Here is a 17,598-nt window from a genome sequence, read left to right as displayed (position 1 = left end):
GTCCTTGCCATTTTTCCTTTAATACAGCTGGTACAAATCATTATGTGATCACATGGATTAATCTTAATACCACTTGCATAGTTATTCTCAGCTATTTTCTTTATTGTATCAGAATTTCTGTGCCCCAATCGTCTGTGCCAAGTGTGGATGCAGTTTGAATGTTTATCCTCTTTGGCTATTTTAACCATTTCACTGCAGTTCAGCTGATAGAGTTCATCTATGATGTTAGCCTTTGCAAGCAAGCAATCCCCTTTTGTTATGATACAACTGTCACCCTGAAATGTGACTACATTGCCTTGGTTAGTGAGTTTCTTTACTGACAAAAGGTTGCTTTCAAGATCTGGCACATACAGAACATTCCTCATATGGATCTTTTTAGTGATATCTGGAGAGATAGGACAGTATAGAAAGCCATCTCCTATTCCCACTGATTTCATAAATTGTCCATTAGCTGTAGTTATCCCTTCTGTTTTGCTTTCATCAAGCTGAGTGAAGAAACTTCGGTCATTTGTCATGTGACTTGTAGCACCTGAGTCCACACACCATGCTTGCACAGAGGTGACACCATTTTTGGATCCGAATGCATACTCCTTTGTTTCTATGACATTCTTAGCTTGTTGCAATGCACTTTGTTTTTGCATTCTAGCTTTCCAGATTCTACAATCTGCTTTTAGGTGTCCTGGTTTCTTGCACACAAAGCATTCCCGCTTTTCTAGCTGCACGTTACTGTGTTTATTTTTGAATTTTGTCTTTAAAGCTGTCTCTGAACACACACTCACATTACTCATGCTTTCAGTTTTGCGCTTGTATTCATCCACAAGCTTGCCTTTAACATATTCCAGTGTCAGATCATCATCTGGACGTGCATCTAGTGCTGTGACAAGTGTCTCATAACTTTCAGGAAGTCCACTTAATAACAGTGCTGCAACATGGAAATCTTTTATTTCTTCTCCAATCCCTCTCAGTCTCTCCACCATCTCTAAGGTCTGTCTTATATGGTCCTGCATGTCCTGGTCTTTCTGTAGCTTAGTCTGATAGAGCTTTCTGATTAAATACAGTTTATTGCTGAGATTAACTCTTTCATGTGCTTTCTGTAACTCTTCCCACATGTCTTTAGCAGTCTGACAGTTACATATATGTATGATTTGATCATCATCTATGCACAGGGAGATTGTGCTCTGTGCTTTCTGATCTCTGTCTAACCACTCCTCTGCGGGCTGTGCAGGTCTTGATTCATTTATACATTTCCACGTACCAACGTTCCTCTTATAAGCAGCATTTTCATCTTGAATTTCCAAGATTGGTAGTTCTGATTTGTCAGATTTGCAATGGAGAACTTTGCTGAGGGGATGGCAGCAGCCATTTCTGCTGTTTGTCTTTCTGTTGCTGTCTCCTGTACTCACTTGCTTTAGCTCACTGTATCTGGCTATATCCAGGGGTAATCTGTATTATATCCTGGGCTTCTGTAACATGTCCTGGGCCCATAACCTGTTAGATATAACCTTTTGGGGCTAAAACAATGCACAGGCAGACAGTCTGTTGTTTCACTAAGAACACTGCTTCCTGTTTTGAGCAGGAACTCTTCTTTATTACTCTTTGAGGCATAGACAAAACATGAACTCACAAATGTAACACTGCCATCCAGTGGTCATAAAATGTAATAGGCACACAACAATGACATATAGTATTTGTTGCTGATTAAATACAAACCTTGTATGCTAACACGGATCCAATGGTAAAATGTGTCAGAGGAGGCCGCCAGGCCTTTCTTAGGGCCATCCTTGAGCATAAAAGGCAAAGTTGACCTCTGGAAGGAGGCTGCAGTGGACAGCTATACATGAACCACAGAGATCACATCCAAGGAGTGCTAGGAAGGCAGGACAATGCCCTCAGTCAGGTGAAAATTGGAAACCACCTTTGCTATAAAGGAGGGGCACAGATAAAACACTACCATACACTTTGTGTTGCACCAACTAGGGAAATGTATAAGAGAACACCGCCAGCTCAGACACCTACCTCAGAGAGGCAATGGTGACCAAGAAGGGAAATTCCTGAGAAAGTGTACGCAGGGGAATATCCTGAATACTATCCAAATTTATTCTTCCAGAGAACCAAAAGAACCCAATTCAGCGCATTGTGATCTCCACGTTGTCCGACCGCGCAAACCTGGATGTCCGCCCATAGGTGCAGGTCCTCAATTCACAGCAATCTCCCACTGTCTTAGCAATGCCAGTAATGGAGCCAGCACCTTGGAAAACACTTGGGTTGGCAAGACCACCCTAAAGGGAATATCCTAAATAGCTATTGTGTGTCCCCAATGCAAAGTGTAGAAAAAACGCTGATGTCCCTTGCACATGGGAACGTACAAGTATGCATCTGTGATTTTTACAGATGCTAAAAAGTACCGAAATGGATAGATTCAAGATGGAACCTCTGAAACAGCACAAGCAATTAAGGCCCAGAATCAATATTCGCAACCATCTAACTTGCTGTTTGCAGTTGCATGGTGGTTGCATGCTAGACCTGTGTGTGCTAATCAGCGTCATTGGTGGAGCTGTGCCTCCCATAGGGGCTAGATTGGGGCTCTATCTGTCTCCTTGCTCCCACGGGAACACAAAGCTGTATTTTATGTTACTAGAAGTCCTGCCTGAGCACTAGTCCACCCACAGAAATGTCAGTATTATCCTACTGTCCAGCAGCCCCTTGAAGAAGACTTGGATACGTTGCAACACATTGGGGCTTTGGACAAGAACTAATGGGACTGTACCCTGTTGTGCACTTACACTGTCAGGCCCATGCTATGATGTGCTACATGGGTTTGATTGTTTATGTGGTTGTTTTAACCATTTGTCTTTTGAGTCCCACTTTGTGGGGATGTTTTAACTCATGTTAATAAATTTATAACTTTTTATATAATATTGTTCCTATTGATTACATGATTTCTGGCATCATTTAAAGTCCCACCTCTTCCCCCTTCTTGCCTACTTGGCAAGTTTTGTCTAAGGCCCAGAATCAGATGAACCCTGTCCCCTTTTGAGACAACAAACAGATTGGAGTAATACCCTCAGAGCCGGTCCAGCTTAGGGACAGGGAAAATTACCCTGTGAAAAAAAGTCCTGCACTGGACCGTACAGGGCCCGAAGGCACAACTGCGGAGGATAAACCTAAAATGGAAAAGGAAAAAATTAAATTTCTGTAGAAAAATTCCATTCTGTAGTCGGACACAATCCAGTTGCAGACCTACAAGAAACCCAGGAACAAGGGGGGTCTGCGGGCCCAAGATACAGCAAAGACAATCCCCTACCCTAGAACAGGTGATAGAACCTTCATGCTGAGGTGGACTTAAGTGTGGGCTTCTGGGACTAGTGGATGCAGGAGCACTTGAAAGGCTTGAAGCCAGAGAAAGGTGCAGAGGAGGATGGCATGGACTCCTGCCGCGGGAAGAAACAATTGCATTAAGAGGTTCTCCAAGAAGGCATAGCACCAAAGAAACAATCCCCCAGAAGGACAGATCCACCAGGACCAATACCGAATACTAGCCAGCAGCCCAGCAAATGAGCAAAAGCACCCACCAAAGCACCATTGCCGAGTTGGTGAACATGGAAGGAGCAGAGCAGCCATAGAAACTTTGCCCGTCAGGTAAGTGGCAGAGACATCATGGCTGTGGCCAACCCAGGCAGTGGTAAACAGACTCCTCCCCATGGTCGACAGGATTCCTAAAAGAGGGAAACTCTGCTACTTGAAACACGGTTGCTTGGTAACCTAAAATAAGGGGGATTCCCAACTGGAGGTGAGGTCCACTTTCTCAAAAGGGCCTCCTGGCAGTCACTAGAACATTATTGTGCGCAGCAGCAGGATAACTGAACAGGAGCAACTGGGAAACCAGGCATGATGCCCCAGATAGCCTCTGCCCACCCCAAATTGGCCCAAAAAACAGCATCAGCAGCGAGGGAAGGGCATGTTGTTGACAAGGCAGACATGAGCCTCCTATGCTGCCCCAAGAGACTCAGGCATGAGCATCAGAGCAACAGCTAACCAGGCCATAATGAGATACTACCCACAAGGTACATGTGCAGGGTCACAGCCACAAAACCCTTGTGTTGCACTTATATGAAAAAACAAGGCTCTGGGTGGGGTGGTAGCACTTTATCTTTCCAAACATGCAGTGGCACAGCGGCATCACCAAAGCCTGTTGAGGCTGCACTAACAGCCCCAAGCACCGCCCAACACAAGAACAGGCACCGGGCTCAGAGGCAGAAATGACCGCGGGGAAGGACAACTGCCCTCGTTTAAGATGTGCTTCACCGCAGCCAATCAATACCGGCCTGCAAAGCCACGCCTCAGTTTCAAGGTGGGCCGATCACGTGGCCCATACCAGCATCCCTGGCCAGCAGAGGGGAATTGGCAACATTCCTTATCCAGGTGAGCAAACATGTGCACACAGGAGTCAAGATATAAAAGAGCTGTGTCCATCAATGAACATAAGAGAAATACCATTTCATACCTCTAGACTTTTTGAGATTGAAACAAGGGACACCTATTAGCAAAAGTATGTAGACATAGGACACACCCCCTGCCAAGCTGCCATAAAGGAGAATTATACAAAAGAGGACTAGTTATATCCAAAAGTGCTTTTTTTCTACTACTATTCCTTTATATTGGCTTTTCAAATTGACAAATGCAGTCATTTAGAAATTGGGTGAAAGCTTTAGCTCTGGGAAACACTTTTTGAAAGATAAAATGTGCGTTTTATGTACAACTATATGGATCAGACCAAAATAGGGACAAATGAGGAGGAAAGAGGGACAGAGGGACTTCCTCTGTTCCGAATCAGGGACAGTCCCTCAAAATCAGAGACAGTTGGGAGCTATGCCATTTACAGATATGAAAATAAGTTGTAGCTACACTGAATTGCCCCCAGATGTCACCACCAAGGCACTTATACATACATAATGAAATCCAACGCAACAGTGATGGAGATACGATAAGTGTTCCAGAACACTTTCCATCTGAAATCGTCAGATTTCACTATTGAACATAACATGACTTTAGTCCATTGTCCTTGGACTTTAAAAACATAAATACGTGAGAGTGGTTTATCTTTTTCACTCAGAAAGGTCATGAGCTTCTGAACTTTTTACTCAAACGGAAAAGAAGCTGACAGCTACAGAACAGCTGATTGCAGACCTCAAGAAAAAACTAGAACCACTTAAAGAGTCACCTGAATTCAATCAACTGTCCAATGATCTGAAAAAGAAATTAGAAAAAACAGATAGAGACACTGAAGAAAAGAAAAGGAAAACATTTATTAGGGACATGAATGACTATAAAAATAACGAGGTGTTTAAATGGCAAAAAAACACTTAAGGAGAATCAAGCACCCCTTTCCCGGGACAGTACACCAGAGAGGGAGATTATGACCCCCCCCCGGTATGAAGCAGGGCAAATAGGGGTGCAAATATGCCCGTTTATACAGCCCCAGTACCTACCTCCTATCCCCAACCTAGGGGTAATTGGAGAGGGAAGAGAGCAGGGAGAGGTGGTCCCTTTAGAGGAAGAGGGAGGGGACAAGGGAAAAACAGTAGAGGATCATACCAACAGAACCAAGAGAATTGGTACCACCAGGAACCAAGTGGTACCCCTTATCAGTATCGGGACAGGAGGGATGAGTTAGTGTATGACTCCCCCCGTCCATCCACATCATACAGTATACCAACTGAGAATCGATTCTCTCCATTATATCCCCAGTTGAGGAACGCCCCCAGGAGATTTTTTTAGGGAAAACAAACACTCCTTGGGGATACAAGGGATTGACTGGAGGTCCATCTGGGGGAAAAATAAAAGAAAAAGAGGAAGAAGAGCAGGCAGACTCATCCAAAAAAGCAGACACCAATAGGCACAGTCTTCAATATCAGTGGTATACCACTGGATAAAGAAGAAATGAAAGTTCTAGATAAAGGGCTGAAATATGCCCCAGTTAATAATTTGAATAAGTTTAATACTTATGTCAACCTACAAAAATATATTAGGACCCTGAATCAGAAAAAATATTTTTTGCGGAAACCCGATAATCGTCCAAATGTAATAGATAGAACACACCATTCTATTCTGAAGAATAAATCAGTGTTTAACCCACCCAATAAGGACAACAAATATCTTGAGGTGTTCAGAAACTTGGTAGCACATGTTTTGGAACATCTCAAAATTAAAAAAGTACAAGATCCACAATGGATAAGAAAAGGTATCTCGAGTTTGGAAGAGAACAAACAGCTAGTGATACGCCCAGCTGATAAAGGGGGCGGTATTGTAGTAATGAGTGTAGAGTATTATAAGAATGAGATGAATAGACAATTGTCAGATTCAAGTACCTATTCTCAATTAACCACTTAAGCCCCGGAGGATTTGGCTGCTAAACGACCAGGGGGAATTTTGCGATTCGGCACTGCGTGACTTTAACGGACAATTGCGCGGTCGTGCGACACTGTACCTAAACGAATTTGACGTCCTTTTTTTCCCACAAACAGAGCTTTCTTTTGGTGGTATTTGATCACCTGTGCGCTTTTTACTTTTTGCGCTATAAACAAAAAAAGAGCATAAATTTTGCAAAAATAACAATATTTTTCACATTTTTTTATATGAAATTCCCCAAAAAAAAAAATGTAAAAATCAAAATTTTTTAACATTTTCAGCCAATTTGTTTTATGCTACATATGTTTGGTAAAAAAAAATCGCAAAAAGCGTATTTTTATTGGTTTGCGCAAAAGTTATCGCGTTTACTAACAAAGGGAAAGATTTTTGTCATTTTTGTTGTTTTTTTTTTAACGCGTAATGGCGGCGATCTGCGATTTTTTTTGCGGTACTGCGACATTGGGGCGGACAGATCGGACCCTTGACTGACATTTTTGACACTTTTGGGGTTACCAGAGACATTTCTACAGTAATCAGTGCTATAAATATGCACTGTTACTGTAAAAATACACTGGTAGTGAAGGGGTTAACTTTATTTGAGAGGGAGGGGCTGTGTGTGTCCCTAGGGGCGTGATTCTTACTGTGATTGGCTGTGACTTGAGGTGTAAGGACACTGATCAACGGTTCTACATAGTAGAACCGTGTGATCAGTGTTTTTACACCGAGGAGAATGACAGGCAGCTTGTTTACACAAGCTGCCTGAATTTCTCCCTCTCCCCCGACGATCGCCGACGATCGACGATCACACGCGTTGGGGGGGGGGTCCGTGACCACGCGGGAGCGTGCCTCCGGCGGCGCGCGCTCGCTCCCCAGACCCTTCCAGGCTAGTGACGTTAATTAACGTCACTTTGCCTGTGAGGGGCTGACCGCCGCAGTAAATGTACTTGCGGCGGTCGGCAAGCGGTTAAGAGGAAATCCCGTAATTCAATATAAAAATGAGTTGGAGACACTCATTAAAAAAGGATTCGATACAGGGATCCTGAACAAAAAAGAAGCACTTTATCTCAATCCCCTGACATGTAGAACCCCAATTACTTATTTCCTACCTAAGGTACATAAGAGTATTGAAGCCCCTCCTGGGAGACCCATTATTAATGGTATAGAATCCCTGAGCTCCAGGTTGGGGCAATATATAGACTTCTACCTCCAACCCTTGGTCACCCATACCAAAGCGTTTATTAAAGATACAAAACATGTCATCCAGATCTTACAGGAGCTTAATATATCCGAGGACTGCATTATAGCTACGACTGACGTCAGCTCCCTCTATACAATAATTGGACATGAATCTGCCATGGAAGCCGTGGCATGGTCTTTAACAGACACTGATCAGAGTCTAAAATTATGTTTGGCTCATAATTATTTTTGGTACGATGGTGACTATTTTTTACAAATTAAGGGCATGGCTATGGGGGCAAGGTTTGCCCCCAGTGTAGCCAATCTTTTTATGGCTCAGTGGGAGGAGGAAGTGATTTTATTCAATCGACCTAAGGAATTGATTTTTTTATAAGAGATTCATAGATGACCTATTGATAATATGGAAAGGCAGTGATGAATCTTTTTATACTTTTAAAAATAGAATTAATTTTAATAATAGGGGTATGGAATTAACATGGACTGAAAGTAAAGAGAGGTTACATTTTTTAGATTTGGAACTGTTCATTAAAGATGGTCGGATAAACACTAGAAATTATTTTAAACCGACCGATAGAAACGCTTACTTACCTATGGACAGCTGTCATCATAAGAACTGGTTATTTAATATACCTAAGGGACAGCTGATCAGGGTTAAAAGAAACTGCTCCAATCAAGAAGACTATGTCTCAATCTGAGATATTAGTTGACCGGTTCCATGCAAAGGGATATGATATGAATAAAGTAACATCTGATCTAGCATATGTATCAGCGCTGGATAGGGATACTCTTTTGGCGGATAAGAGACAATCCGAGCCTAGAGCAAATTAATTTAGATTAATCCTGGCTTTTAATACGCAACATAAACAGGTTGAAAAAATTATTAAAAACTACTGGGGGGTCTTGAGACAAGACAAAATTCTCGGACCCCATCTCCCTGAGAAACCAGGTTTTATATACAGAAGGGCACCCATTTTAAAAGATAGGCTAGCACCTGGGGTCATAAATCCCCCGAGACCTCAGAAGAGGTTCCTCTCAGAGTTCCACGCTTGTGGGAAATGTGGTCCTTGTCACCATGCTAGAAATAATCGTAAAAAAAGAAAAAATTTTACATCTAATAGCACTGGTAGAGAATATCAAATTAAAGACTTGATCACTTGCTCCACGATAGGAGTCGTGTATGTGCTGGAATGCGGATGTGGGCTCCAGTATGTGGGTCGTACCTCGAGACCCCTGAATGTACGGATAGCCGAACATATCAAAAACATTAAGAAAGGTGAACTTTCACATAATGTTTCCAGGCATTTCAGGGAGGTACACGATAGAAGACCCAATTCTCTCCAATTTTGGGGTATTGAACAAGTCCACAAACATTGGAGAGGGGGTAACTACATCCACCAGCTGAGCAAAAGAGAGTCCTTCTGGGTGTATGAAGCTAAGGTTCTGTCACCCAGAGGACTCAATATAGATTTTGACTTGAACTGTTTTATCAGTAATCATTGATAATTTTTTTAGGTCTTTAGCCGTCTCGGGATTTATATAATACCTTTTTCTACCTTCATTGGTATGATAAAATATATTTTTTACATTTTCTGATTTTTACTAATTGATTTTATACATGTTTTTAAACAATGGATTTTTATGATAATATCTCAGGGCTTATATAGGTGTATGTGTCGAGTGGCTGCATACATATGGCATAGGTTGACTCATTGAGACTTTCCAAATAAGTGTTTTTAATTTTAAAATATTTTAATATCTTATATACTGTTTCAATATGTACCTTTAAGATATATACAATATGAGTTTTGAGTATGTATTAAATATAGACTGTAATTTTAAATTATGTTTATTTATGTTTTTAATGATTGCTATTCACATATGTGTGAAGGACTCAGGGAAATGGGGGGCGTTGGTATGCGGTCTCCTAGTTGGTTTAACTATATAGACAGGATTGGCTGCATTAGATTACTTTTTTCGCCCATTTATGCATATGCATAGCATGACACTGTAGATCGAGTTCCCCCATCTCTGGTTCCGGTGTCCTGAGGCTGTGTAATTATGCAAGGCGGATCATATGAGCCATATGCAATTGGAATGAATCCTTACAAGGGGAGGCACCTTTATAATGAATGGCAGGTCAAGCAGTCTCCACCCCTACTGAAAAGTCGAAGGCTATTGGTTAGCTCTGACGTAACGTGTATAGGGGGCGGAGCCTGCGTACCTGCCGTCGTACTTTCCCTTTGTCCCAGCTGCATGTGTATCTGTCTGCATTGCGTGCACCGCTGAGTGCCACTAAATGGGACTACCTTTTACTATACCTAATAAAGACATTGGTATTCAGACGGAGAGCACTATATATGTCCCCTTTGTTTTATATATACACCGATTTCTGAGTTTGATTGGAGTTCATCCATCCCCACCTGAGTGATCTATGTTGGGCTGCCCGAGAGAGCTAGGAGAGGATAATCCCCACGTTGCTACAGCTGATATATGCAATCTTTGACCCTTTTTGGGTCTGTGGCTGAGGTGAGAGACCAATCTAGCCAGTGGTGGGATATATGCACAGTGGTGTTTGTGAAGAAATGTTTATGATTTTCTTACCACCTTGGTTTTTTTATCACCTTGTTGGAAGATTCTTCTTTTCACTTTTATTTGGACACTTATGGACTTTATTTTAGACTCTTTTGATATTTATTACACCATCAATATCACCTGTTTATATATTGATTAAGTATTTCTGGCGCAGCACTTTTATAGGTATTTGCATATTATTTGTGAGGTGTTACACAATTTGTGTTTGCAGGCCAGATTATTGCACTGATATTTGTATACTTATTTGCACCAGTATTAATTTGCTGTTTTAGTTGTCTATACCATCTTTGGTTTTTTCACTAGTTGGTTGCGCTCATAATTTATTGATTATTATAACATGACTTTAGTCCATTGTCCTTGGACTTGAAAAACATAAATACGTGAGAAAACATGCAGACAATAAAATATAAAATCTTAGGTCTATAAAAGGATGAAAATTATTATTCTTAAAACTCCATCTTCAAATCAGGGAGGCCACAAAATGTCAAAGTCCTCATCTGACTCAATTATAATACCAGGATGTATGAAACAGATAATGATGCCCAGTTAAGTCCTTGATGACGGTTCAATCTGAGGACTAAACCGACTTGCCACAAAATGCAGGTAAGCAGTAAAATACCATTTACAGATATGAAAATAAATAGGTGTAGTTACACTGAATTGCCACAAGATGTCACCACCAAGGCATTTATACTGAAATCCAATGTATCAGTGATGGATACACAATAAGTATCTTCACAATAAGTAATATCTTTTACAAAGTATACCAAGGGTCTAATGGCTTTATTCTTATGCTATTCACTGGTTCTGAGGGAGAGTTCTGAGGCTGAGCTTATCAATAGTATGCTGCCATTGATGGGCACCAGGAAAGAAACATTTTGTAAATATTTGATTTGTTTGATTTTGTTTTGTCACAAATGGGTGCACCATAATGCTTTCTTTGAAGGTTTTTCTACTTTGGATGCCCTTACTAGAAACTGTATATCGCAAAATAAACGGTATGGGACTGTACAGACTCACAAATATTGATTTTCAAACATTTCTTGTAGCACAGTGAAGCCTTCTTAAAACAGATGGTATTCACATTTTCTCATTCCATCACATATCTCAAAATCAAGAGGGCTATTCCCCCTTTCAGCCAGATGCTCATCCAGAACTACGGGTGTATAGTTCAAATATAGTCTAATAATATAGAGCCATGTATTCCAAACTGCAAACAGCCATTTCACTTTTTTTTTCTTTTTTTGCTATCATTTAATATCGCTCAATGCAGAATTGGATACTCTCAACCCAATGGCACCAGAGCAATTTTATCATACCTTTTGCCATCAATTCTTTTATTGACACAAGTTATTTTTTATCCTTGAAAAAAAAATTCCCTCTTGGGTTCTAAATACCAAAAAACTTTAACACTCAGCAGATGGAGCCATCTTCCCTTCTCTAATTTTCCCTGCAGCAGCCAGGAGTGGGTAGGTATATGTTTCACAAGCCAACTGTTGGCTTCTGTGCAAAAAAAAAATCTAGAAAGACATACTGTACCAACGTGAGCAGTAAAGGAGACCAAAGGAGAGCACAACAGCACATCTTTGCAGCACAATTGTGCATAAGAAGCCTTAGCCTACCTCTCCTCAATACTAAATAACTAATTCAACAGTTAGCTAACAGCCCTGGAGATCTCATATAGCCTGGGAGTTTTCATAATTGAGCAGGACTACCATGAACTTATAACTGTTTAGGCCCTTTACTTAGGAAGCTGTGCCCAAAAAGGGCAAGCAGAGAGCATGGCTTTGCTTCTTCATGCCAGAGCTACCCCCCAATGACAGGAGGGCAATAACTAAAAAACTGCAGAAGATATGTTGGGGGGGGGGGGGAGTACAGTTTCATCAAATAAAGGAGGCTAATGCAGGAAAATCCTTACTCTGCAGGTTCCTAGGCACAGTTTTCCCTCAAGAATGGAGAACCGTCAGCAACACAAGTGACATCATCAAATCTCCCGAAACTAGTTATCAGGGGCATAGTGCCAGCAGGGTATACACATTGAGTTTTTTTTTTTTTAACCAGTAGGGTTGAATGAAAAAAAAAAAAAACCTTGCAGATCCCTGCATCAAAACAAGCAACGTGGATGCAGGGCTCTCTCCCACTGTGCTTTTGTATTCTTACAGCAGGGACTCTCTCCTGTCAGAATACACAGATAAGTGCTGCAGCCATTGGCTGCAAGTGCTGTTCGAATGCTGGTTTTCCAGTATGACTGTTCAACAAAAGTCAGTTGTTAGACCCCCTTCTGACAGGGTTACACACATACCAAATTTCGTCCAGTTCCTGCTGAACCGGATGAATTTTGATACATGTATACCCAGTTTTAGATTTTACGCTGCAGATATATGACTATTAGATTACAGGACAGAAGTGACAAGACACAGCCACAAGTCAGGAATCGCGCTGTTTCAAAGGGTTATTATAAGTGGAATTTATCAGAACTGAAGCAGTCAGAATCTAGAGCTGCTCTGTATTTAAACCAATCTACCTTTCATTTCCAAAGCTTACATGAACAACCAATTAGAAGCCAATCTGCTCCAGTTTGGATGTATCATATATGTATATCAAAAGACATTTACCTAGAGAACCAAAAATTTTAAGAATTCACTGCACAACCCAACTGTGAAAAGTATTTTTCTAAGTTTATGAAACAGCACAGGATACAGCTCTTATGCCTCTGACACTTAAAAGCAACTTATACCAATTTAAAGAGCGATTGTAAGCATGAAAAATGCACAAGATATATCCTGTATGATTTAAAACGTTTGTTACCCCAACACTTTATATTCCTGAATCCCGATATGTGCCTGCTGTACCATGTACTTCTATGGGAAAGTATCCTGTTCTCTTTGCATTGCTTCCTTTATGCGAAATCCCTGTTGTTCCTGCTAGTCCACTTGCTTTCTTATTAAAAACTTACCACACTAGGCAGGAGAGCACAGCATGGTCAGTTCTCTAACTATGATGGGAACTCAATCTGCTTTCCTCCAATGATCAGACTTGTCCTGATACGCCCCTGCTGCACAGCCATTCACTGGGAAGCTCAGTGTGCTACTGCTTCTCCTCCCCTCAGCTCTTATGCAGCTGAGTACAGAGGGAATGTAATCACTTATAAAAAAGGGAAAAAAGGTATTTATAATGTTTTTTATATCTATACACTAATATTTTGCCTTTCATTTCTATTGAATGGGTTGTTTTACAAGGTGATCATTTACAATCACTTTAATGAACTAAGAAAAAGCTTTCCACAGTCAGGTTATATACTTGATCAGCACCCGGCTATAATGGTTTGTTTGACACTTACCAAAAGCTCTATATTAAATGCAGGTCTCCCCCACTCATTAAATCTCTCTCCATAGACATTTCTAAGCCATTTTCTTGTCAACATCAGTGCTTCTTGTAAAACATCTTTTCGGCCAGTCAGCTGTGAGATAGCTTCCGCATTGTCCTCTGTATAATGATGCTAAGACAGAGAAGAATACTCATTACTAGGTGTAGACAGTGTTACTTTATTGTTAACTTTGTTATATCTTTTGGACAGCATATAGTGAGTTTGTACATGATTATTCAGAGTGGCCAAAACTCTTTGTTAAGGCTACTTACAGCTTTGCGTAGTGGCAAAGTGATGGAGTATATTTTTGTAGGCAATGTCATTAAAGTGAATCTGCCACTTTAACAACCAGGTATAAAGTGCATGCATCTATATGGGCCTGCACATTTATTGCCCCATGCTATTCCTGAATTCCAAGCAGTTCTGATATTCTTTCTACGAGGGGAGTTCAAGTCAAACCGGGACTTTTGAGTTTATATAATAAAATAACAAATTTCAAGGAGTGGGAACTGCATTATATTTTCAACATACTCCCCTGCTACATTTATACAATCATCCCAGCATTTAACGAATGCCTGGAAAACTTTGAGATAGAAAGATTTGTCAATAATTGGTATAATCCCTTGTGCAAGTATGTATGGAGGTAATGTATAGATGCTGCAGGCACTGATCACTCCCCTTTAGGTAGGTGCTAGTGTACTGATAATGTGTTGAAGTGAAGCGCATATAAGTATTGAATGGTGAGAAAAATATCTATTATGAGTGATGAGTTAATTATAATGTGAACCTAAATAAAAAATAAAAATTAATTATATAAAATCAGAGTGTGTTGTACTAAATATGGTTAGTGTACCGTGAACCTTTAAATTTGCAAATTAAGCCAAGTGTATAATCGTGTAATTATATCATTATACAATAAATTAATCTTTCAAACATAATTCCGTGTTGTAATAACAAACAATATAAAAAAAAAGTTCAAAGATGTGTGTTAAGTCCACAATTGTGATGAATTACAATCACCAGTGTTCAATTGGCACTCTGTTAGATAATCCGTAAACTGCAGTGTTGTGAAGCAGTGAAAATTGGTGTTCTTTCCTTTTACAATTCCCCCTAAGGGTGTGTGCTTACCTCAAGGAATGTATCAGTGCACTTAGATTAATTCAATATTATCCTGGAATGCCACCTTGGACTGCTGGGTGATTATCTTCCAGAAAAATGTATTCCCAATTAGCCGGTCTTGTGCTTAGCCATCCATATAGGGAACACAATTTAAAAATACATAGTGCAAATAACATAGATAAAATAGAGTATATTTAATAAAAAAGCTAAAAACACTCACATGGTACTGGTGCTTCAGCGCACCAGTCTGTATAAACGATTTCCAGATATCGTGAACATTCAGTTCAAATGTGCCGCCATTGCTGCATGTATCAGTTGTTATCTCGCTGATTGATAGTGAGTATTTTTAGCTTTTTTTAAATAAAATATACTCTATTTTATCTACGTTATTTGCACTATGGATTTTTTAATCTTGTTCCCTACATGGATGGCTGAGCATAAGAACGGCTAATTGGGAATACATTTTTCTGGAATATAATCACCCAGCAGTCCACGGTGGCATTCCAGTGCCAATTGAACACTGGTGATTGGGATTCATCACAATTGTGGACTTAACCACTTAAGCCTCAGCTCTATTTTGGACACTTTTTGTTTACAAGTTAAAATCAGTATTTTTTCCTAGAAAACTACTTAGAATCCCCCAAACATTATATATATTTTTTAGCAAAGACTCTGGAGAATAAAATGTCGGTCATTGCAATATTTTTTGTCACACGGTACTTGCACAGCAGTCTTTAAAACGCCATTTTTTTTGAAAAATTACGAAAAATCACATTTCACTGCATTTAAAAAAAACTAAACAGTAAAGTTTGCCCATTTATTTTGTATATTGTGAAAGATGTCACGCTGAGTAAATAGATACCCAACATGGTATGGTTTAAAATTGCGCACACCCATGGAATGGCGACAAACTACGGTCAATAGAAATCTCAATTGGCGACGCTTTAAAATTGTTTAACGGTTACCAGTTTAGAGGTAGAGTGTAGCTATTTTTTTTAATTATTGCTCACGCTCTGGCGATCGCAGCGATACCTCACATGTGTGGTTTGAACAGTGATTTCATTCGTGGCTCGACTTCCATATACGTTTTCTTTCGTGCGCGAGCTAACGGTGACAGGGGCGGCTAAAACTTTTTATTTTTTTTTCCTATTTATTTTATTTTTTTTTTAACTTTATTATAGGTTTTTTTAAAAAAAAAAATCCGATCACTTTTATTGTTGTCACAAGCAATGTAAACATCCCATTTGACACCAATTTGCAGTGACAGGTACTCTTTATGGAGGGATCGAGAGTCTAAAAGACCCTAGACCCCTCCACTACACTTTCATGTATGCAAAACGGCGAAAACTGCATTTTTGCATACAGTCGGTTTTTAAATCTGACGCCTTTTGCAGCAGAGTAACCCGGAAGTGACATCATGGACGCCGCCTCCAGGTTACGTCATCGGAAACCTGATCAAAGCCGCTTCCGGCTTAGATCGGGTCCACATCCAGCCGGCAGATGCGCCGACTGGGTGCTCAGGTCTCCCGGTGGGACGGGAGGCCCGGGCAAAGTCACGGAAGGCGGCGGGAGGAGGGGGGCATCCCCTCCCGCTCACCGGGGTAACGATCGAGCAGGTCCCGAGCCGCATAGGTTGTTACCGACGGAAAGCCGACCGTCGGCTCTAAAACACAGTACCGGGATGGTGCCTCTAGCTAGAGGCATCACCCCGGTATAACACCACAAAGTTTGCCGACTTAGCCCTATGTCACTTTGCGGTAAGTGGTCAACACTAGGGTTGAGCGAACACCTAGATGTCCGTGTTCGACGGGTTCGGCCGAACTTTAAAAAAAAGTCCGGGTCCGTGTCCCGGACTTTTACCGAACTTTTCCCGGACACCGAACCCCATTGAAGTCAATGGGGACCCGAACTTTAAGGCACTAAAATGGCTCTAAAACACCAAAGGAAAGGGCTAGAGTGCTGCAAATGGCAGCAAAACGTAATTAAGAGCATGGCAAGTGCTCTGCAAACAAATGTGGATAGGGAAATAACTTAAAACAACAAAAAAAAACAGAAAAATAAAACAATGTTCTTCTTCATCTCTGAAGGACGAGGCCCATATGGAGTAGGAGGGAGGTTAAGGTGGTGGTGGATGTGGCGGTGACATAGGCGTGCGCACAGGGTGTGCTGGGTGTGCCTGGGCACACCCTAATCACCTAGGGCACATAGCATTGCCAGTGAGGAGATGGGAAAGATCTCCCTGGGACCTGCTCTGCTCTATTTCTCCTTGCCTACAGGTACATGGCCCCGATACATTACTCTCCCTGCTGGCAAACACATGCATGTGTATTTCAACTTTGGGGTGCACACCTTAATGCAATAGGCTGCGCACACCTATGGGCGGTGTAGGTGGAAGCGGCGGTGGAGGAGGACCAGGGCCGGATTAACAGCATCATGGGCTTGGTGCTGAGGATTTTGAAGGGCCTTAGGGCCGTGCCTTGCCATGCACCCAGAGGAGGAAGGGTGCAGCCATGCATGCCTAATTCAACATGGGATGCTGTCTCTGAAGCCCATAAACACATCCATGCATCGCCAACTGTCCCTCCTTGTCCGGCCTTCACGCTGTGTGGGGAGGTTCTGAGGGTGCTGCCTGGGGAAGCGAGCATAGAAGCCAGACTTCTGTGTTTACAAGTGACAGAAGAGCGGTAACAGTGAATATGGCCAACCCGGGGCCTATATAAAAGGTAGGGGCCTGGAGCTGCAGCTCCAATAGCCCCTACATTAATCTGGCCCTGAGGAGGAGGACGAGGTAGCCAACACTGCTTCTTTTCACAAATTTTAAATGAGGGTACACCCCAAAAGAGTGAGAAAGAGCAAAAATGGAACAATGGGTGGGTAAGGTCGGTATCCATTGCTATTCTGCATAAGGTACGGAA

At 41.4% G+C, this 17,598-nt stretch overlaps 1 protein-coding gene across 1 annotated transcript in view; it reads right to left on the bottom strand.

The window, feature by feature from the left end:
- The window catches only part of LOC309552694 (E3 ubiquitin-protein ligase RNF213-like), a gene marked incomplete at its 5' end in the record, with an annotated part of 1,269,694 nt that overhangs the window by 1,105,217 nt on the left and 146,879 nt on the right, over window positions 1–17,598 (bottom strand). Inside the window, one exon of the mRNA XM_082253620.1 lies at window positions 13,538–13,696. Within this exon, the coding sequence (XP_082109746.1) occupies window positions 13,538–13,696 (159 nt within the window). The remainder of the gene's footprint in view (window positions 1–13,537; window positions 13,697–17,598) is intronic.

This window comes from Pelophylax lessonae (assembly GCF_965119305.1).
Source record: "Pelophylax lessonae genome assembly, chromosome: 4".
Lineage (NCBI taxonomy): Eukaryota > Metazoa > Chordata > Amphibia > Anura > Ranidae > Pelophylax > Pelophylax lessonae.
This window is presented reverse-complemented; position numbering and strand designations above follow the sequence as displayed.